Source organism: Ostrinia furnacalis, unplaced genomic scaffold (assembly GCF_004193835.3).
Source record: "Ostrinia furnacalis isolate ACB-3 unplaced genomic scaffold, ASM419383v2 OfSCF7532, whole genome shotgun sequence".
NCBI lineage: Eukaryota > Metazoa > Arthropoda > Insecta > Lepidoptera > Crambidae > Ostrinia > Ostrinia furnacalis.
The window spans coordinates 162730-186373 of NW_021137771.1; the positions used below are offsets into that span (position 1 = coordinate 162730).

A 23644-nucleotide genomic window follows, 5' to 3' on the forward strand; every position below is an offset into this window, starting at 1 on the left:
TTGATTAGGACTAATGTATACCATTATTTATAATTGATATGTACCATCCTAGACTGCATCTATAGTCCATTCAGCGTAAGATGGTGATTATGACAGTTCTATTTAGTGAGGCGCTCCTTATAAACCTAATCGATATTTTTTAGAATCGAGAATATTTTCTATAGAAATCTAATCGCCTTTTATTTGTTTGATTTTTAATCTTGATCAAAATTATATCTATGAATTTGAACTATCTGGAAATGGAATAAACGTAAATATTCTTAGTGGTACAAAATAAATCACAAAGAATTAAATATATGCATTTTATTCAATAAAACATCAAAATAACAATAACAAACAATACGTGGAGAAATCGCATAAAACAAAACCGTCATCAAAGGCAAACGCACACGTACTGACTTAGCTTTGACCTGCCTGAGATAATCATCGTGATTCGATTTTAAGATGACCACCTTGCCGATTACTGATTTATTGCGATTGTTTATGTCCCATCCCTATGAGCAAAAGTTCCGACTAACGCAGAAGCAATTCATTTAATATTTTTTCACAATTTTTTCTAAATAATAAACTAATAAATCAATTAGAAATTCTTGTTTAGGTTAATTGAGAAAGATTAGTGATTGATATTTTGGAAGGATGAAAACACACAAAAGTAATTGATTTTTACAACTCAATATTTTTATTCGTAGAAAGTTATAATCATGAAACGAAACGTTTTATCTGTCTAAATCACCATCATAAGTTGAATGAACTAATGAACTATAGGATGGTACATACCTATATACGTACCTATAGCATAATGTATTTTTTACCAAATGTAATTGCTAACCTAAGTTTGTGAGGGGAAATAAATGATTTATTTATTTACATCTCACTTAACACTAGGTGCGATTGCGGTCTAATACCTGTCTTGTTATGCATAAAAACTCAAGCAATGGTTTTTTTTTCTTTTTTTTACAAAATAGTAAACTTTTTATGTTCCTTTCTCCGGACTTATGACTTACAAGATTATCTTCCTGTAAAACAGCCGTTTAACTTGCAGTGATGATCATGGCGACGCCAACGCCAATAGGCGCTCCGCATCGCCGCGCCCGGGGAGCAGCGCCGCCGGTAAGTTATCCTAGTTTCTCTAAAACCAACAAAGTCTGCAATGAACTACTAGATAAGCACTATTTCAGCTTTACAGATTCGGGTTCAGACAAAGTTTTCGTTATAACTGTATCATGTTACATAAATACTACTTTGCTTTAAACTAGTCTTGTTTATTAAGCGATTCGGAAATCACTGCGATGTTGCGAGACTTTAGTTTAATACGGGATTAGGTATACCCTTTAGCACTGCTAGTATTAGGTATATATTCTGTGCCTCTAGCTCCGTCCCCACCGCTACAAAACTTCGTAGCGAGGATCTATAGCTTGACCGCCAATACAAAGTGAACTAATGAATGAACTTTATTTACGCCCGTATTCACAAACGATGCTTGTATAAATGAAGCAGCAAATCGAACGCACAGGTGTGATTGGTTCGTGTGTCACCCTGTGCGTCCACGCGCATGAGACCTCATAGTAATGTTTGTGAATACAGGCGTTAGTTTGATAGCGAACCTCTTTACAGGATCAAGCTCCAACAAGAGATCTCAAAGCGACGAGGTCCTGGTGCCTCCGAAGAAGCGCTGCTACCGCGTGCGTAGCGATCCCGAGCCTTTCTTGCGTCGCGACTCTTTCGTCGATGGCATGTTCGGAGGCGTGCTTCTGACGCGTGTCGAATGCACTGAATGCCACTCGTCGTCTCTTTCTCGCGACGTGTTCCGCGATCTCCAACTCGCGTTCCCCGACAAGCCAGAAGGCTGGCAACACAGCGTGCAGAACCTTCTCGATTTCTACTGCTCCAAGGAGCGGCTCACCGGCGAGAACCGATACATGTGCCGCGACTGCGGCGGCCTCCGCGACGCCGAGAGGAGCGTGCTGATTGAAACCACGCCCAAATATCTGATTCTCGTCCTGAAGAACTTCAAGTAAGTAACTTTTTACTTTCACAGATTATTTTTCCTTTTCGGTAACAGACACATTTCATGATACACCTACGGCAAATTATTATTCTGCAACGCCAACGCATCGTTTCATGTTTTAACCGCCTACACTCGACACAGAAAAGTCTTCACTTATTTCAGATAAAAATAGAAGCTCTCAATATGTCTTTCAATATCCTTAATAATTTTTACATTTTCTACAGATCAGATTTTCCATTTTTAATGTTACCTCTTCATTTATATTCTGGATACAATATTAAATTACTTTTATGAAAGAGTTTATCCGCAGAATAAGGGTACTGTGGGATAAGCTCATCAATTTGACAGCGCCAGGGCTTCATAGTAGTTTCCTTTTGACCGGTGCCTAGACGATACGCAAATAGGTAGCTCGTATTTCGCCGCATACGCTGCAACGAGTTGAAGCGATTTTCTTGTCGTCACTCGATTTAAATCAGATCTCAGGGCTGTCGGATTTAATACAAAGTATCTAGCACATCTGTGTGTCAAGAGAATTGCTCGTAATGGACACTGAGGGTCCCCTGGCGTCCTGTGACTGCTATAATTTATCCATCGGCGCGATAACGCCTGCCGGCGCGGCCACGTGCTTGCCCCTGCAGCTTGCATTCGCACCAACACTATAACCACCCAAGGCACTCGAGTAAATCAGTTGATTGCAGCGGTGCAATCTTCGAATTATTGCTCATTGGAATCATCTGCTGAACGACCTTTGTTTGCACTTTGATCCAGTCCAGTGTGTCTGAACTCTTGATTCGATTAAAAATCTGTTCTTACTGTCATCCCAATTCCCTACACCGAAACTTGCTAAATCTACTAAATCACACAAACATACACTGCATATCCACGACTGGGGCTATAATCGCTGGCACTCTTCACCCTATCGAGATTTGAAGCTGCAGCCAGCTGGTCCAACGCCAGCTCAGTCGCCAGTCCAGATGTTTCAGGATTATGTCCTAACCCAGGTCCTCCCACAGGTTCGACGCGAAGCTGCAGGTGCAGACCAAGCTGATGCACACGATGTTCCACAACCACACGGTGGCGCTGCCGACCGTGCGCACGCAGGCCGACCACGCCGGGTACGTGCTCTACGCCGCCGTCATCCACGCCGGCACCACGCTCGACTCCGGCCACTACTACACCCTCGCTAAAGACAAGGAGCAGTGGCATCTGTACAACGATGACGTCGTCTCGCACTCCGAGGAGAGAGAGCTGAGCAACTCCAACCGCTCCAAGACCCCCTACATCCTGTTCTACCGCCGCAACGACGTCGAGGAGGGCACCGCCCCATCCATGGAGGAACTCCCCCCCAAGTACCAGGAGGCCGTCATGTCATACAACAAGTCCTACGTCGAGACGATCCGCAAGGTGCGCTTGGGGCGCCAATGACAATTAAGGTCCGACCGATTCCTAGACTTCACGGTGTTGGACTACGTCAAGCCCGAAATGGAATAAGTCGAACCCGTTCTTATTTCAAAAAGTGACACGCACGTCAACGTATTTATCAATGATATTTGTCGTATTTATAATCGAGAGCGAAGCTACTGATCTGGAATGATTTCATGAGTGAAGGTTTAAGAAGCTGGTTAGAATATTATATCTCATTGATGTTTTAGATTATAATCAATAGGCAGTGTACCTTCGTTTAAAATATGTAACACTTCTTTTTCGATGTTTCGATGGTTGTCATATGGAGACTTAAATATTTTAAGCCATTTAACACATTGATATTTATTAGCACTGAAATGTGTCGTAGCTAGTTGTTCTAAGATTGAAGTATTTAACAAGTATATCCATATAGTAGAGAATAAATGTTTACTTCGATGTATTAATAATAATACCTTATAATAATCAATTATATTTAAACATTCGTGTCACTTTTTGAATAAAAATCGTCTTATACGTGGTACCTTTGATATAAATGTTTTTATCGTATGAATTTTCTTTATAATATTATGAACTATTTTGACTCCAATGAGTTAAATATAGTTAACTTTTCTCAGTGAGTGGCAATATGATTATATTTACTTGTTGATTTTTACCTAATTTAGCGAGGTCCCATAGCCTGGCGTTATGGGATCTTGTACTTTAATTAAGTTTATGCTATTTAATTATTATTTTTTTATTTCAAAAATACTTATTTCTTTTTTGCAGAAATGAATTGTAAATATATAGGTATGTATACTTTATAATATCTATGCGGCAACAATAATGAATACGTATAATATTACAAACTACAACATATTCCCTAAAACATGAAAACCTCAAAATAATATATTATGTACTATGTACGTCTGTTACGTGAGCCATAGTAGATCTATCTAAACTGTGTTACTTGATGTCTTCTCTAACAACTGATGTGACCTTCCAGGTGTCAAAGCCAGAAATATATCCCAGATAATCTAAATATTCAGATTTTATAGAGTTGATCACTTAATTTATTTAAAAGAAACCTATCACACGCAGTAAAATAACGTTCTGAATGTTTTTTTTATGTAAATATAAATGACTGTTGCTCCTCGAGTTTAAATTTTCCTTGTTTTAGGGCAGATTTTTCAATCATCGGATAAATTTTAACTGAAGAATAAGTTTGGCACATTGACAGTTTTAGTATTGGAAATATGTCAAAATGACAAGCTTATTCTTCAGTTAACTGACAATTGAAAAATCAGTCCCTAATCATATATTTTTCCAAATTAGATAATATAAATTGCGACCTCGTGGAAAGTCATCCAAACCTTCGAACTTTTCTCGACTGTTTCAAAGAAAAGTACGCATGGGTCGACAGTTACAATGCCGTAATATAGTTTTGTTTATACAGATTTTAATTTTAAACAAATAAAGAGTTCTTTATTATTATTATACTTTGTTCATTTTGTGTAAATAAACTGAGATCTCGTAGAGATCTTTTCACTGTAATTAGTGCATCCGGTTGTTATTTCTGTGCCACACGAAAGTTGTCCGTCGAGACGAGGGCGAGCCTTTTGTACTGCTCAGTAGTCAGTCCGCTCGATACTTTTATGTGCACACAGAAATGCAAAAAAAAAGTGCTAAACAGATTATATAGCGTTAAAGTGTACATTTTATTATTATTTAGAAATAAGACTGCAACATTCTACTGCGGGTGGTTTCTACCTTTTTAAAATTTCATATTAGTAGTAACTTACACATCAAATAATTCTCTCTTGATATTTTTATATTTAAATGATACATGAACTATAAGATCTTCCATGTCGTTTATGCGTTTAGGATCGGGCAATCTCCTTAATTATTTTTATTATTAATATACATACATACATACTTCGTATATTTTCCGCCCGCGTTGTGATTTTTCCATGTAAAATTGTTGATGAATTCAAGGTTTAGATTACGGGATTCTGTAGGTAACCGCATGCAACAACCGATAGTAAGACATTTTATCTTTTGATTACCTTAAAACTATTTTTATTTAATTTTATAGTAAAAAATCCGCTGTCGTGATCTTAGTTCTATTCTTTCCTACTTTCACACCTGACTTATATATCTTTAATCAATTTGAGTACCGTTAATTAATTTTATTTTATTAAATTTTTAACATAACCCTGTTTTCGATCAAATGAAATTAATCTGGTCAAGAGACCATTCTTGCCATTATTTGACTAAACTTCATGCTAAAATATACCAAAGTGTAGTTTAAATAAACCAATTTTTAATTAAAATGTGAAATGGCTCTCATATTGTTTTAAAATTTACCCAGACTGTGCTACAGGCTGCGACAAAACCTACTCAACAACTCGACGCGCGTTCTATTGTTTAGTTCGCGTAACAACTAGAATTAGCCAACGCGTGTTTTAATTAAGACCAAATCTTTAAGTGGCTGAAATATGCTTCTAGATCCAGTTAGCGTATCATTATAATACAAACAGACGATGATGAAATTTGAAGTTATTAAAGGTTTTTATTATTATGACCAATTTACTGAACAAATATAGGTATTCGGGATTACCTTTGCAGGAGGCTGATTAGTTGCTTACAGACACAGAACTTAGCGCGCTGTCTATGGCCATTGTATCTTCTCAAAGTGATTTATTTTAAAAGACTTAATTTTACTCTCTCGTAATCTTATTGCCCATGGAATTGCCCAGCTTCAAATCTGTTATATTAAACACCAAACAGATTTTGAAATCTTCTCATAATTTCATATTAATTGTATTGATATGAATTAAATATATTTACTATGTTTATATGTACGTTATACAATTGTTTCGCGTTATGTCTTTTGTGTAAATATTTTAAACTCTAAAACATTTAATGTTAAGATCTAGGTATTCAGTCATGTTAACATTAGAATAAGTAGGAATATCTCACTCGGGGCCTATTTCCTGCCCCTTTACTGAAATATTGTAACACTTTCATTTATAAATTAGATGATCAGAGATTGTAAATCGGTTTTTGGTTTAATAAAAGAAATAAAGATTTGAAAATCAAAGTCTTGTTTTTTATTTTGGCATTTCTGGTTAGGTTAAATGAATACACCGCTATATCCAACTTAAAGCTAACTTATCACTTACACTTAGATACATTATTATAAGCCAATAAGTCTTCCTCCAAAGTTATTTAATTTTTCGGATGCAGCTCTGGCGATCTTTCTGATGATGGATTGCGGAACCTGAGGGAAAAAACACAAACACCAGTTCAGTTGTATTAACTATGCCTATAACACACACGGCACCCAGTTAGCAATACAAAACCGACAACCCTATGCGGGATGAATAATAAAAGTAATAAAAAGAGAGGGTCTAAGCACTTATACAGGGTGTCCCAAAAACAATGGATAACCCTGTAACCATCGATAGGCCTCGCCATGGTCTCCCTAACGTTCAATTTTGACCCCAGTAAAAAAATATCACCGTTTTCAAGATTTTTAAGTTTTTGTGCATTTTTAGAAAATTTGCAATTACTTTTTCTCATGCATTTCTACAAATGAGGATACTTTTCAATCTAGTTTTTTTCCTTATCACAAGGGATAGTTGGGCTATTAAAAGAAAAGATTAAAGTTCAACAAACTAGTTTAAAAGTATGAAAAAATTAAGAAATTGCAGAGAAGGAAAAATTAATTCTTTGTCATGCACACTTTTTGTTTTTTTCATGCAAAAATAATTTTTTTGATCAGCCATTGTGCAAAAAAAATGTAAGAAGACCATCGGGCCCATTACCTTAAAAACTTCCTTGGTTAATTTAATTGAGATTCTAAAAAGGTATCACAAGCCTATGTATTCTGTATTATTTTTATCTTATGGCTACTTGAATAGCAACTACCTACATAGTATGAAAACTGCAAAAAAGATTTTTTCTAGTAATAGTTAAACTAGGACTGCATAACTAGTGACATTAAATACAAATGGATAATTTTTAGCGTAGGAATTTAAATAAAGCAACATTTTATCATCATCATCATCATTTCAGCCATAGGACGTCCACTGCTGAACATAGGCCTGTACCCCAATGATTTTCATAATGACCGCTTGATAGCGACCTGCATCCAGCACTTTCCTGATTACCTTTATGAGGTCGTCGGTCCACTTTGTAGGTAGTAGTAGGTAGCCTCCACTTGAACACTGCTGCCTCAGTTCTGCAAACTACTGTGCCATGGCCCATGCCCATTGCCACTTCAGCTCGCTGATCCGTCGGTCTATGTCAGCGACTTTAGTTCGTTTACGGATCTCCTAATTACTGATACGGTTTCGTAAAGAAACCCGAGCATAGCTCCTTCCATAGCACGCTGTACAAAAAATCCACGTTTCCGAGCCGTGTATCGTCACGGGTATCTGTCTATAGGCACATTTATAAGGTTTAAAACAAAAATTAAGTAATCACAAAAACGTAGAACTGACGGCCAATGGGGCAACAGGGTTCAAGTGGGGGCTACGTACCCGAAAGCGCATCGTAGGACGTCCACCTACAAAGTGGACCGACGACCTCATAAAGGTAAGCAGGAAGGTGCTGGATGCAGGCCGCTACCAAGCGGTCATTATGAAAATTATTGGGGTACAGGCCTATGTCCCTATGTTCAGCAGTGGACGTCCTATGGCTGAAATGATGATGATGATAAAATGTTGCTTTACTTATTTAAATTCCTACGCTAATAATTATCCATTTGTATTTAATGTCACTATGCAGTCCTAGTTTAGGTACTATAACGAGAAAAACTCATTTTTGCAGTTTTCATACTATGTAGTTGCTATTCAAGTAGCCATAAGATAAAAATAATACAGAATACATAGGCTTGTGATACCTTTTTAGAATCTCAATTAAATTAACCAAGAAAGTTTTTAAGGTAATGGGCATGATGGTCTTCTTACATTTTTTTTACACGATGGCTGATCAAAAGTGCAAGACAATGAATTAATTTTTCCTTCTTCTCTGCAATTTCTTAAAATTTTCATACTCTTAAACTAGTTTGTTGAACTTTAATCTTTTCTTTTGATACCCCAACTATCCCTTGTGATAAGGAAAAAAACTAGATTGAAAAATATCCTCATTTGTAGAAATGGCATGAGAAAAAGTAATCGCAGGTGGCAATTTCTCAAGGTCTCAAAAGACCGCGCCGCTACCCTACTCACTTGGTGTACTCGGAGGCGCACGCCCTTAGCGTCCGAAAACTATACATCCTCAACGCCGTTCTTTCGACCCACAAGTCGGTGTTTGGTTCGGCTGAGTACAGGGATCAACTAACAAAAAGGATATTTCGAATTAAAATTCCTTCTGTCGCAACAACTTTTGCAAAAAGACACAAGGATTTCCTATACCCTTTCATCTACAACAAAGTGGCATCTTCTTGTGACATCAAATCGAGCCATCCATCTGTCGTGAAATCGAAGCTATTCGACTGGCTTCTACAAATTAGCTACCACGAAACAGAGCTCCTGTTGACTAACCCCGCGTGAATACTTTGAACATTTCAGTTTCATAATCTTAGTGACATCATACCCATCTCTCTCTTACATACCCACACAAACACACACCTACTCACTCACACTCACACACCACACATACATACCTTATGCATCCATAAAATTCACTTTTGCCAGTACCTGTGCAGTTTAAAGTAATCGTACAACCGTAAAACACAGCAAACTATCAACTCCAGTTCCCAAGAGACAGGATTACCTAGTTTGGGAACTACCAGTAACCTTAAGTTGTTGTTGTAAATCTTTCTGTGAATAAATTATTTTATTATTTATTTTTTATTTAATTTTCTAAAAATCCACAAAAAGTTAAAAATCTTGAAAACGGTGATATTTTTACTGGGGTCAAAATTGAACGTTAAGGAGACCATGGCGAGGCCTATCGATGGTTACAGGGTTATTCATTGTTTTTGGGACAACCTGTATACTCGTAAATTAATAAAATAAATTATTATAACATATTTTCGCATTCATAATAATAATCAACCAAATGTTGAAAAAAAAACAAAATGTTAATAGGTGTCAGACTACTTAAACATAGGTACACTTTTTAGGTAGAGCTTTCTAAAAAAATTGTTTAAGTTCAAGAAATAATAACAGATAATAGTTGGATAATAGTAATCTACATTAGAGACACAAATAAAACAGAGCAATATTTTAACTTCATGAAAAGCTCTGCATCACAACTCGAAAAAAGGCACCATGATTGTGTCAGAAGAAAATCTTTAAAGTTCGCGTCGCGGAAGGTGCGGTTTATTTGATGTTGAGTAGGTATATTAATTTCCTCTGAAAAACAATAGTACAACCGAAGAAAAAATGTCATTTCTTCGGAACTCGTCCGCAGATAATCTAGGCCTAGGTAAGCCTAGGCGCAGACCACCGACTTTTAGTTGGGCCCGATACTAATTTGTATGAAGAATCGGCCGATACCTACTTACCTAATCGGTGCGCACTCTCATACTTACGTGTCCATAACAACCCGACCAAAATTTTAGAAGCCGTGCAACAGTTGTACCTACTTACCTAGTTATACTAACTTAGCCATCCCAAGGGGGAAAAGTAATCAAGCAGATCTTATAAAAAATAAAAGGAAACCAGCAGACAGCCTTTTAAAGCTTGATTAACCCACCTCTATAGCTGAATTGATAAAGTTGGAGATATTTTCTGCCCCGCCAACTACAGCTCGACCAGCGTTGTAAAATTTGTCGCCGTGGTTGCCGTATTTTTCTTCCTCCTTTATGGTATCCACGATGGGCTTCGGCTGAAAATAAAAATAGTTTAAATAGAGCCACGATTTTGAATGCTGCCACGTGCATTGAGTTATAATGTACTACGTACTATTACTTCAATGGCCACGTGAAGGTATTTTTGAAGAAGCCAGTAAAAACCATTGTAAAAACCGTTACAATGAGAAATTTTGTGTTGTTTTTTATGAAAAATCGTGCGTCCGAAATGACGCAAAGAGGAAATAAGACTATTTATAACTGATCAAGTAAATTAAAAGTACATTAGTTAACGGGTGGATTCGACCAAACAAGAGTAATTAATTTCAGAATAAATCGTCAGTTTTGACTTACTTAATTCCCATATTAATTGTCAAAGAGTCAAGACCAGGAGTTATTCTCGGATAAAAGTTTGGTCGAATCGGGCCTAAGTAAAGTATGTCTCTGTTAACATATTTTCCAGTGACTGATTTTTAACTTCATTATAAGATATTAACTACTCTATTAATGCAGTTTCATAAAATTCAGCCTTCGGCCAGGTCAGCACTATAGCACTGACTTGCGCTAGACCCTAAAAACAAACTGCCCCGGGGTGTTTCCTTCTCTTATTAAAAAAACTCCAGGTTGTTTCGAGCTAGGCGGATAGAAGTTGCCCTATTCCACTAAATAAGTAGCATTGGAGTCTAATTGCGCCCTAAATTATATTATTTACCTATTTATTTATTTAAAAAGATTTGAGTCGTAATTTACAGTCATCCGGAATTTATAGTCATCCGTTTTAGCTGCAGTAACGTTTTGAATATGAAATGTTTTATTCAGCGACACTTTCGCCCGTTCACAAACGATGCTTACAATCGAAAGAACAGCAGCGTTTAATAGAGCTCTGTGATTGTTTCGCATGTCACCCTGTGTTCATGCGCACTGTGAGACCTCATAGTCTATGAATATTCTACAGGTTGAGCCATCAGTCAAGTGGATAGTAATAGTAATCAGTCCCTGATTACAGTGCTTCAGTGTTTAGGACTCAATTATTCCTTGCACCTCATCCTCTAGTCTAGATCTAGGGTTGGCACGCTGTATCATTTTCGATACGATCGGGTCATACCGATATAATGAACCGGGTATTTTACTTACTCGTGTTTTTGTGAAAAATAGTGAGAGGGGGGAGATTATTTCAAGACTAAGAACCTGTTATAATGTCCCTATAATAGATAGGTATAAGTAGTTTTACTAGCTCAAAGACGAATCCCTGTAAAGAAATCTGAACAGGTGTAGCTATACATGTTAATCATTTGATGTAAGTCAGCGTCAAATAGTACGTGACACTCAAAGTAACGGGACTATTCCCACCTCTCGTTCCCACCACTGCAACTCCTGTGTAGCCAGGATCTACAGCTTGACCGCCATCACAAAAACCCAACCAACGAAGGTCAAGTTTGTCCCGGGGGAAAGTTAAACTGTCATTGGACCCGCAACGAAATTAATCAGAAGAACAGGAGGAGTTCGAAACACTTAAAGTAGACAAGTTCGTAACACGTCTTTGTTATAATTGGAATAAAGGTTGTATTATCGACTTTTGACCACTTTGGGTGTCACGAACTACCTACTTGACGCTGACTGTACCTAGTCAGTCAGTTTTCGATATTCCAGATAGCATTATTAATAAACGGCCGATCGTTTGTGAATTCTTTATTTTGAGCGTTCGATGTAATTATTTATTAACTAGTCGATTATGCGAGCGGCGCAGGACCGGTCTTTGTGAAAATCCTGGGGTGAAACGAACGAACGAACGAATGAGATTTTTAATTACTATTGAACCGTTCGGCATTATCCATTGATGCTGATTTACCACAACACTACGCCTCGGACATCATTACACGCGTCAGAGACACGCATACGGATAATGCCAGTCATATACCTAGGTATAGGTTGGTATAGGATGTGTATTGTGTATGTAGACCGCGGTTAAGGTGCTAACATGAGCTGTTTGGGCCAAACGCTAATTGGTAGAGAATGCCTTTTGAATTTATACTGTTTAGTTTTTGAAGATACATTTAAAAGAACCTACTAAGTAGCGCCACTTATTTATTTTACTACTAGCTTTCCGTCCGCGGCTTCGCCCGCGTGGAATTTTGTCTGTCACAAAAAAACTCTATCGCGCGCGTCCTTATTTAAAAACCGGGATAAAAACTGTCTTAAGTCCTTTCTCGGGACTCAAACTATCTATATGCCTTTCATCAAAATCGGTTCAGTGGTTTAGGCGTGAAAGCAAGACAGACAGACAGACAGAGTGACTTTCGCATTTATAATATTAGTATAGATTGCACTTAAGTAGGTACCTACTTAGTTACGAAATTCTTTTCTGTATCATAAATCCTATACTGGCAAAAAGTAAACGCAATAAAATAAAAAATGCGCTATGTGGCGATTCAAAGTCCCTTTGTAAGTATTTACCGTGTAACACAAATATTGTGTTATCAACTTGGAAATCAGAGCGGAAGGGAAAATCTCAAAGCTGGAATTATAAAGAAAGTGTGTTTAGTTAGTAGCTTAGTTTTAGAAGCAAAATAACTTTACTGGACAATAAGTTAAAAAAATCTTCGTCTAATACGGACTGCTTATCCCACGCAATGTGACGTAGAAACAGATTTAAGTAAGTAGGTAGGAGTAGGACCTCTTTAATCTCAAAGGACTAGTAATTTAAATTAATATTACTATCATTGATTATGGGAAAGTTCACATTATTTCCACAGATTAATTGTATCAATAGGTAGTTTGCCAGTACTGCACTAAACGGTACAGCTACACTCCGTAGGTAAATTGAGTTGGGTACGCAACGCACTAAGAGCATGCTTTTAGGTGTACCATAGTCTTATTAGAGATCCATAGCAAGATATTAGTTAAATTGGATGTCTTCTGGGAAGAAAACTTTATTTTTCCTAAGTACGACATTTAATAAAATCATTTTTATACCTACTTAGGTACCTATGAAAACCTAAAGTTATTGCATAAAGTTAACACACCTACCTACTTTACTTACCTTTTTGATTATACTTATCTGTTTTATTGAATCCGTTGGAAGTTAGAACCATTCTATCGAAATATGGCCGACACAGAGGCGTAAAATAGTGGCTAATATGTTGGCGCGACGGTTAATTTAAATTGATGTTTAATTAAATTAATTTATCGGATGTTTAAATACCGTAGTACTTATATCGAGTGCACTCGATAGAGTGCTTAAGGGCTATTAATTATGCCCTGAATATATACTTTACTTGGTATCGTTAGTTCATCTACGTAGAAGTACTCAACTTAATAGACTTTATTCTTCATGCAGGACCGCTGTGCCTACTTGCTAATACATATACGCCAGACGTACTGGCCCCTCGGAGGTAGGTACCTCGCTAGGCAAACTGTAAATTTTATAAATGTGTTACATGTTTCAGAAATAAATGTAGAAGTATTCAACCAATCATGTGCCAGCTTCCTGCACAAAGAATTATTAATCCCCACACAATTAAGTATTTTTCTTAATAAAGACCTATCCTCATAAATAACTTCGAAATAAAACAAATCGATCGGAAGACAAGAAGTTTCTGGGTCTTTGTTGAAAATAGAGTACGAGTACAACGCAAAAAGTGCCGAAAACAACAAAAACACTACAGCATTTCCTATTGTAAATAATAATAAAATAAATATCATTGGACATTGTTACACTGCGTCTCTAGTCCCAAACTAAGCAAAGCTTGTACTACGGGTACTAGACAACATTATGTAGCGTTAATCAATAAACACCTCTGATACTAATTGTCGGTTTATTTAGAGAACATTTCAGCAGAAACAAATGAACCGCTCTGGGCTATACTCACTTGAAAGACTCCCGCAACGACTTGGTGAAGATTGTCCTTGATGGAAAGCTTCTTACTGCCAAGACCCTCGGTCTCCAGCAGGGCCCCCTCAATCGTGGTCACCGGCGCGGCAAACCAGCCGTCTCTGGCTTGCTCGTTCACAGTCCCTGGCTATGGAAAATAGCATGCTTTAGGATTAGAGCCTACTTATTACACTGCACAACAAAATTGCAACTTTTGGCTGATGATTGACTTTCATTACATGATGTTTACTAATTTGACGTCGCTGATTCTGAATCTGCCGTCCATTTTTTCGTAGCAGCTCTTGTTTACATGTTATAGCTTTCACTCAAAAATTGCTAAATTTCAGTCTTAATTCGCCGACAGTTCAAAAAATACTATGTTTTCTTTGTATAATTTAATATGGTAGCATTAAGAAGTGTTTGTGTGAATGATCCAAATCAATTTTGTTTCATTTGCGGAGAGGATATGTTTAAATAATCCGTTTAAATGTGACAAAATTCGTAAAATTGACCTACAAAAATTAGTTTGGGGACCCAGTGGAAATGAAAGATAAGCCTTGAATTCCGCAAAAGGCGTGGAAAAGATGCGTTGAGTTTTTACGTTTATAAACAAATAAGAATATGTGTAGATTTAGGTACGAAACCGCTATGATCTGAAAGGAACCCTTGAACCATCGCGACGACTGTTATTTTTATTTTTGTACAGAAATGGTATTAACCAGAAAATATTGAACTAAATGGTAATTCCTTGCATACGTTTGGCATGTAGACGTCTTTTCAACCCTAAGAAGTCACCTGAACCTCATGTTGATACTTCACATGAGGATTTTGAAAAAAGTAACAAACAAAGATGTTTTAATAATTTAGTCTAAATATTTTACAAATAAGACATACGTGCATAAATACTTAAATAAGCTATATTTAAAGAAAACATATTATTTAATAACATTTAGTTACAACTTCAAATGTTTGTCACGAAAAACATTATTTAAATTAGCAATAAATCGTGTAGCAAATTAAATTATAATCAATTTGCAGTTTTGATTTTGTTTGTTTCTCTTGACGCCATGTCGACATGTGCGTTTCTTACGAATGCGAGGCAACACTGGCTGCACGAAGCTAGCGTGGGGTGCGGTACCAGGTGCGCAGGGTACAAGGTGCTTCGACCTGGTTTCGCATTGTAAAGACATTTTATTACTTCCGTGCGGTACCAGGTCTAAAAACCTGGTATTAAGGTAGGTACATCATTGGATTCTATTTTAAGAATACATCATAGATATATATTCATCACTTTCCTACACCGGACCCAATTGAAGTTATGCCTTTCGCACGACAAGGAAGACTATAATTTTCTTAGCCGCACGGTAAGCGAGACGTACACAAGGTCTATAGACCTGGTTTCGCACTCAACGTGTTAAAATAGTTGTTTTCCAAGACCTCTAGATTAATAATAATTCTGTAGTCAATTCTGTAGGAATGTTCTGGCCTGGGTTACTATTCAGCAAAAGCTCTCCTGCGGTTTCGCTTGCGTGGATAATATTAATTGTATACATGTGTATAACTTTTCAGCGAGTACCTAACTGCTTAGTACAAGTACCTACTGCTACTTGCTGCTACTATTATTTTGAGTATTTATGAGTTACGTCTCAAACAATTTTTTTCATAACTTGAAAGGGTCGCTGATATGAACGAGAAAAGATCGAATTGCCTAAGGTGAGAATCGAACCCATGACCCTTCATGACTCCCTGCACCTTAGACAATTCTATTTTTTAAGTTATATCCGTCCTCGTAGGTATAAGAAACCATTGACTAGAGTACTAGGTATTTAACAACTATTTATCACAAACATGACACGAAGTGAAATGATGATTTATTATTCTCTTTGCCTGACACGCGTCATTCATCTCGATTCAGATGTCATGTGAGGTTTACAATTTGTTACAGAAATTACCAATTTTATCAAAGAAATACCAGGCAATTTGCAAAATGGACATGCCAGAAGTGAGAAGGTGTTTCGGAATATTCCCTCCAAAGCACGGAACTTATCTAATTTCGCTGTTCGGGCTGGCATCGGGTGGCGTGGGTATTGCTGGTATAATACTGTACGGTATCGCCGAAGAAACTATATTAGTCCACTTTATGAAGAAGGACCAGCTCAACGAGGATATAAAGAAAGTGGTTTTGTTGACAATTGGACTGACGTCTCTTATGTTGCTGGTGGCAAATGCGATGTTGTTTATCGGAGTGAGCTCGAAGTCTGCCGGCGCGGTATCTGCAGGAGTTATAACTATATTCATACTGTGCATCTTGCTGATCATAGCTGCAATTGCTGCGCCTATGTCTTGCTTTTTCATCGACTCTACATGCCTCGTGAAGAAGGTGTCGTCGATCGTTATAACAATATTTATCGTAGGTCTAACGCTGTTTCTGGAGTTGTGGCTTTACTTCATGGCGGTCGCGTGGAATCATGAGCAGGAATTAGGATGATTTGTGATGTTTTTTAACTTTATTTTTTTTGTATTTTTTACAATATATCCAAGCCTCGTATTCACTTGAGATCAAGACGTCTTTCGACTAAAGTAATTACCACTTCCAATAATATGAAGGAAACTATATTTAATATTTATGGTTATGGCGTTATTACCATGCATGGCGTTATACTTACTCTACATCCCTAGGGATCGATAGACTATGCGAGGTCACCTGTAACCACCTAGAGCAGTCCGTAGGCTACAGTAAATTCAATTGTAGCAACATTGGTCATCAATACAAGTGGTCATGCGGTAGGTACCTACGTACGAGTAATGAGTACATATCTAATATGTCGTGGAGAGTTCGCTTGGTGAACTATCAATATGGTATAACGTCAGACGTTGTAAGACATCAGCTTCTTGAGTGTTGAATGGCAGGCATTGCGGAGCATTTATCCCTAGTGAATATAAAGCTTTATCAACCATTCTAAAATCGATTACTATTTCTTTTGTAGATTATAAATTAATTTATTTTTGGTTTACCTCGTCTGCTAACGGACCGATTTGTGGTTATTTTGAGTGGGCAGGTACTTCATTAACTATCGCTAAATTTTGCAAACCGCATGACCAAAACAAAACCCTTGAACCGATAAGTAGGTTTATAGTATTCGACCCACCGATTCAAATAATTAAATAATTTTGATTAACTGAAACCGTTAATGTTACCGCTATTGGATATAATTAATTTAAAGGAATACCGAAATTTATGCAGGGTGTTTGGCGGAAGGTTAGACAAACTTCGTGGGTGTCTATGGTAATTATTGTTTTTATTAATTTTTCCAACATTTGACCTAAAAACTGCTTCTATAGCCTGACCAGGAACATAAAAACCCTCGCCATGTTGCGGAAAACTAATGGTACTAATTTCTTTTAATGGCAACAGTAACTGAAAACTTCATTGACATGTCACCTTGCATGTCATTCTATTGCTGTCAAAGTGTAAACAAACTTTATTTTAAATGTGCGCAATTGGTTTTATGAATTAAATTGCTAAAATATTTTTATAGTCGTTAAGAAAAGTGGTTCACAATGTGTTAAAGTATTTGTCGAAGAGAAATACTAAGGGTTCGAATAATATTTTCATTGAATAATGTTTCCGACAAAGGTTGTCAAATTGACTGACATGTTTATCGTATAGTACAGTCCACTATGAAAATTAATTTTGAAGAGCACTCATACGGCCCGTGTGCGGTGTGAGTGATCCTAAATAATCGTCATAACTTTGGAACGGGACGTGCAAGGGATTTCGGAATTTGTTAATAGTTTTAACATATTCTTAACAATTTTTCAATACTATAAAAAGAAGTGGAAAGGCTTTATTTTCTGAAATAAACATGTTGACGTTTTCTTAAAGCGTGCGGTATGAGTGCTCCTATTTATTGGCCATAACATTTTTATCTTAGGTTTAACAAATTTTTAAACTTCATCGCAATGTTTTAACATATTTTAAGTAAAACTTCCTCGATTTTTGTTAAGATTGAAGCAAGGATCACTCAATCCACATGCACATCCAGCAATATTGTTAAAGCTCTATTCACTGATTTCACTGGATTTTTCGGCGAAATTGGGAATTTTGATTAAAATCTCTACATGCCACGCACTTACACACTTTTCCAATAATTAACTTATGAAAGCTTGTTAAAATTAAATAATAAATCACCAAGCAGCGATACGATGCTTCCAATTTATCAAGATGCCTTGGATTAATGATGAAGAAAATAGTTGCTTGGGAAAGCGATTGACGCACTTTGTTAAAATTATAATTACATGGCATGGTAAAAATGGCCTAAGGTCAACTTTAAAAAGGAAATAAAATATGCATAGTGAACTGTAGTGCATGTTTTATTTCCTCAGGCATCACACAGGAAATATTTAAAAAAGTTGCAGCGAGAGCAAGTGCAAAATTTTTACTCAAGAGGATTGATTATATGGTTGAAATGGTAGTAGTATTGGGCTTACATAAAGACAATTAAATACACTTACTTTAAACAATTTAATAAGTATTTATTTAACAGCTCTATCTCTTTATCAACCGTTTTACTCTAAGCAATAGCTTAGCCGTTACGTTTAACACACTTTTTTAACGCTATTAGTACCTACACCTACACCGATAACATATAATAAAAAAAATGGCATTACGCATAATAAATTAATTAAAGTAAACAAATTCGCAAATGCAAAGGTACTCACTGTGGGTCGAGCGGCGTGCGGTTGGGTGCTATGGCGCACGCGACTATGCGCCCGCGCCGAACGGATACTTTCACGAGTTACGTCATAGAGCCTTGGCAGTTACCGCATGTGTCTGTGGACAACTTCTTCAAAATCCACTGTTGCCCAACATACGACATGCGCGTCTGTGTGTTGCGACTCATTTCGCATATCGATTTGGTTATAACAATTTTTGTTCTTTGAACATTTGACACAAGTCGTTGACGCTTTTTTCTTGGCTAGACAAACAGCCATGATATGTAGGACTTTTTCCTTCCCATCTACCCCCTTCGAGCTTGCCACCTTAGTAGTGGTTGACAAAAATAGAAGAGGTGGCGTTTACCACCCCGGTGGTCAATGGCACCTATTTAGCTTCATCTGCCCCCTACGTACGTATAGTTATATAGAACAGGGGTTTATTTTATTATTTAGGGTTTTCCTTTCTTTCTACAGGTTGCTACCTAGTACGGAAAATCTGGTAAGTAATTTTGAAGAAAATAAAACTCTTTTTGGTTCTGTTGGTGGATGGCGTGGATTGACACAAACATCACGTTAATTATTTGCAAACTAACGAAGTTTAACATGATGTCGGTGCCACAAACCGCAGACATACAGCTGTCCGGTGCGAGTTCGTACCCTCGATAATTCTCCAACGCACGGGCGGAAAATTTTAGTATGATGAACACGACTTTTTACCTATAACTAAACTGGGATTTATTTTTGTGCTACTTATCATTTTCATTTAACAAATTAGAATTATGTAACGCATTACGTAATACTTATTGAACTAATATGTGGAAAATAATATCAATGGGAACTTTGATTGAAATATCATCATTTGTTCGCAATAACGTAACATTGCTGGAGTGCTTTGAATCAGGGATGTTATGGATATGAAGTTTCGGTTACGAATACGGTTACGGATATTAGAATAATATTATACCGGTTACGGTTACGGATAGTAAATAATTTCGGATTATCCGAAAGTTTCGGATAATTTCGGTTACGGATATTTTTATAAAGGTAAAATTCAAATAGCAAGCTGCTACGCGACTTACATTGTCACTTTATGTACTATCACGGTACCTATGATAGTTGAAACAGGCGGGTACCTTTAACAGAATGGTGCCAGGGGATTCCAGACAAGTAGTAACAAATGGCTATTTCTCATCGCCACGGTTCTCATCGTCACCTTCGTGGCAAATTTTATTTTTAACTTATTTCAACTTTTTGTAAACAAAAATTGTAGCGCTTGATGAGAAGAGTGTATTCTCAGTAAATCAGTCAAATAGTGAGTCTGGTTTGGAAGCTTTAACGTTTTGAATTTTTTGATGCCACGAAAGTGATTCTGTACTTCACAGCAATAATTTTTTCAAACTTTACTACTGTAAATGACTCTTAAGTATTTATAAAACATATATTTTGTCTTATTTTCATAGATAAATGGCAACAACNATAAATGAGAAGTACCCAAATATTAAATACCTATTAAGAGTTAGACTCCGCCTTTATCCGAAACTTTTGAAGCGGTTTCGGTTACAGTTACGGATATTTTTTTATTTCCGATATCCGATAGTTTCGGTTACGGTTACGGATATCCATAACATCCCTGCTTTGAATTCTGTTTTACCAGAACACAGCATTAATAACAGGATTTTCCAGGTAACGAACGACTGGAGCAGAAACAGATTTCGCATTGAAATCCATTAAATAGGTCCAATATTGACGTACCTACCTACCTACAGGAATTCAGAGCTGATGCATCAAAGCTCTCTATTACTGTTTGCAGGAACTAATAGAAGCCTGCAGCGATATTACAATTTCAGATAATCCCATTTTTGCAGGGACTGTTTTTAGCAGGATTCCGTTTTTTTGCAGTTCGAATGTAGGTATGTACATATATATACCTAATATAACTAATTTTATTTAAAAAAAACACATAATATATGTTTACACGACAATCCAGTAAAGCAGGATACCGCAAAAGTGGATTGCCGTGGGAACGAGTAGGTAAACTGAAGATAGTAACGGCCGGCTAAAAATGTTTAACTTATCATTCACTTTCAAATCAATGAATTTTCAGTTTTAAGGCGATTAGAGTCTACAATCAGTATCAACTCTGTCCGTACTAACATCATAACATGCAGTTAAATCATTATTGTTTTCATTCCCAAAATTTTCCTTTAATTTGGGCAGCCACGTAATTTTCGCAAATCGTAAATTATTTTTCTTGTTATCAGCCTAAGTAGCTGGGACGGTAAATAAAATTAACCTAAAGAAACCCCACTTAAAATAAATTACTTTTAGATTGGTATTGCGTCCTTTTCACGTGGCTACGTACTATATTGAAGCATAATACACAATACGAAAGTCATCAAAGGAATTTTCCTCAGCTTATTTCAAATGCTTCTTAGCAATCGGCCAACGCGACTTTCTGAAAGATTCATAAAGTCGTCGGTAAAGTAAAACTTATTTAAAAAAAAGGCTAGACAAGGAATGGAGGCTGCGGTACAGCTTACTGATCCACAGACTGAGCCCACCCACTTAGAATACCTCCCCCCGTTTTTTACCATGTTTATTTTACAAAATTTTATTAGTGCATGAAAAAGTAATCTTCTGGTAATTGGTGAGATTATGTTACGAGACAAAAACTAAGCTCAATAAAGCTTGTTAAGTTTTCCACTGGAAAATGTTGTTTACTGTTTACTGAAAAGGGATAAAGCCATGCTGCAGTTTTGAAAAGCTTTTTGCATATGCAAAGGGATTAATTATGGCATACAGATTACGGACTAAAAAAGACGAGATATTTTTATTTTTTTATTAGATTCCGAACATAACTAGTAAGTAACTAAATACTTACGCTATGGTTACTACGTCATTTTATATTACGTAAATATGGGAATTTCAGAAATTTCAATTGTTATTGACAGACTTATCAAAAGCAATGGAAATTGCCTTAGGCCTAAATTGGATTCCGAACACACACACGGTGGTCGGTATCGGCACGGTAATACTATCTATACAGTATTCCAACTCGGCCATATTTTTGAAATAAATGTCAACAGTCGCGCGGTACGTCACAGTATGACAACATGCGATAGGGCTGCCCACCTACAGTACCCAGTTTAATTACATCTGCCCACTTAGAATTTCTATCTAGTTTTGTGATTGTATTTTTTTATTTAGTTAGACAAACAAAATAGTTTGTGAATGGAATAGGTTAAAAATGTGTGTTGTTTTGTGATTAGTAGATTTAATTTATTTAAAACTACTTAAATAATTTTGAAACTTTAATAATCATAATGATCTGTTACGTTAATTTCGGGCGAGCGAAGTCGTGGGCAAAAGCTGGTTTAATACAATATAATTTACATTTCAAATCAAACTGACTGAAAATGACAATTTGACTAGTTTTTGACCAATTTGACCGTAAATGACGGTCAGTCAAATTCAATCAGTTTTGTCATTTTTAACACTTGGCCACCGACGTCCATTCGGCACATTCGCGACACCCCCGACTTTTGCATACCGAGCGCATACCGAGATTTGAATTTCGAAAGAAAGTTCTTGTTTCGTCTGTTTATATGAAGTTACAATACTGTATGATATTATTACCGTGCTTTCGGACTGCCGATTCCAGCATTGCCGGGAGGGTTCAATTTCGCCGCTGGAAATGATGGAATTTTGTGGTGACCACCTCGCAAGTTCGCAATACGCGGGCATATTATTAAAAAAGGTAATGTTTGTACCTAGTAGTTAAGTAGGACTTATTCTGTTTTGTCTCGTATTTAATTTATTTTTAATTTTAAATTACCTAGTATCAGTGAAAACTTCTAGGCTGCTTACTTACAGTAAAACATTCCCATTAAAGAAAAATAAATGAATAATAAAAATATTATTTAAAGTAAATGTCGGGCTAGAGACGCTGTTTCCAAAAGAGATGTAATTTATTTTTAATAACATCATAGTAAAATATTGGCATTCAATTAGGGTGGTTAACAAGTTCTGATAATAATATTCAAGCAAAACGCGGACCAATTTAAATAAAAAATCATGCTTTCTAGAGCCCTGAATCCATAGAGTTACTCAATCAGTGGAGTATAGCACTCGAACTTTTTATACTTATTTTAGTTGCTGCACTTTTATCTATGTACCTAATTGATATTAGAAGCTCTTCGGATGTAGTAGGTACTCGTATGACAAGAGCGGTTGTGATCTCTTTATAAAAAACCGGCCAAGTGCGAGTTGGTAAGACTTGGGTAGACCTCTAGGCTCTACCTTTATCCGAAGGGTGAAATTGTTTGAAATAAATTAATATAGTAAATGAAAGTTTGGATTAAATTAATATAATATTTTAGGTCGATAATTAGGAATTAGTACTTAAACCGGTAAGGCGAAGGTTGACGCCTAAAGTAGCGCTGTAGTCCAGTCAATAAAGCATTATGTTCCACGTTAACCACGTATTGTACGTGGTTCCACGGATTTCTCTCTACACCGTCGTTAAGGCATTCATTGACTGGACTACAGTGTGTGTTTTGTTATGGTGCATCATTGCAGATTTTGCTTAGGGTGGGTTCCACCATCTTACTTTGACCGTAACTATAACGATAACCGGTGCTTTTTGTATGGAGTTTTACATATTTTTGACGTTTGTCAAAGTTATAGTAAGATGGTGCAACCCAGCCTTAGTGTATAGTATGTTGTAGTATGTGTATAGACACGGGAGGTGAAAGGAGTTTTTTATGCCATACTTATAATTTATAATTAGAACTATTTTATTTACACTGTCACTTTATGTCTAATGAAGTTGTCAAAATAA

General features: G+C 36.6%; 3 protein-coding genes across 4 annotated transcripts in view; 2 read left to right on the forward strand and 1 right to left on the reverse strand.

The window, feature by feature from the left end:
• Positions 1-6445, forward strand: part of DUBAI (Deubiquitinating apoptotic inhibitor) — a 34444-nt gene extending 27999 nt beyond the window's left edge. For both annotated transcript variants that reach the window (XM_028321434.1, XM_028321433.1), the window contains exons 10-12: positions 1043-1110; positions 1615-2014; positions 3022-6445. In XM_028321434.1, the coding sequence (XP_028177235.1) occupies positions 1043-1110; positions 1615-2014; positions 3022-3433 (880 nt within the window). In that variant the 3' untranslated portion in view covers positions 3434-6445. The remainder of the gene's footprint in view (positions 1-1042; positions 1111-1614; positions 2015-3021) is intronic.
• Positions 6446-6507: 62 nt separating this feature from the next.
• LOC114365022 (uncharacterized) lies at positions 6508-15990 on the reverse strand. Its single transcript, XM_028321443.1, has 4 exons — positions 15973-15990; positions 14084-14233; positions 10121-10252; positions 6508-6692 (listed from the first exon to the last, which is right to left on the reverse strand). The coding sequence occupies exons 1-4, from the start codon at positions 15988-15990 to the stop codon at positions 6609-6611; spliced, it is 384 nt and encodes a 127-aa protein (XP_028177244.1). The 3' UTR covers positions 6508-6608.
• A 15-nt stretch (positions 15991-16005) lies between these two features.
• LOC114365045 (uncharacterized) lies at positions 16006-16592 on the forward strand. Its single transcript, XM_028321472.1, has one exon. It carries the CDS (start codon positions 16073-16075, stop codon positions 16571-16573), a length of 501 nt encoding a protein of 166 aa, XP_028177273.1. The 5' UTR covers positions 16006-16072; the 3' UTR covers positions 16574-16592.
• Positions 16593-23644: the final 7052 nt, after the last annotated feature.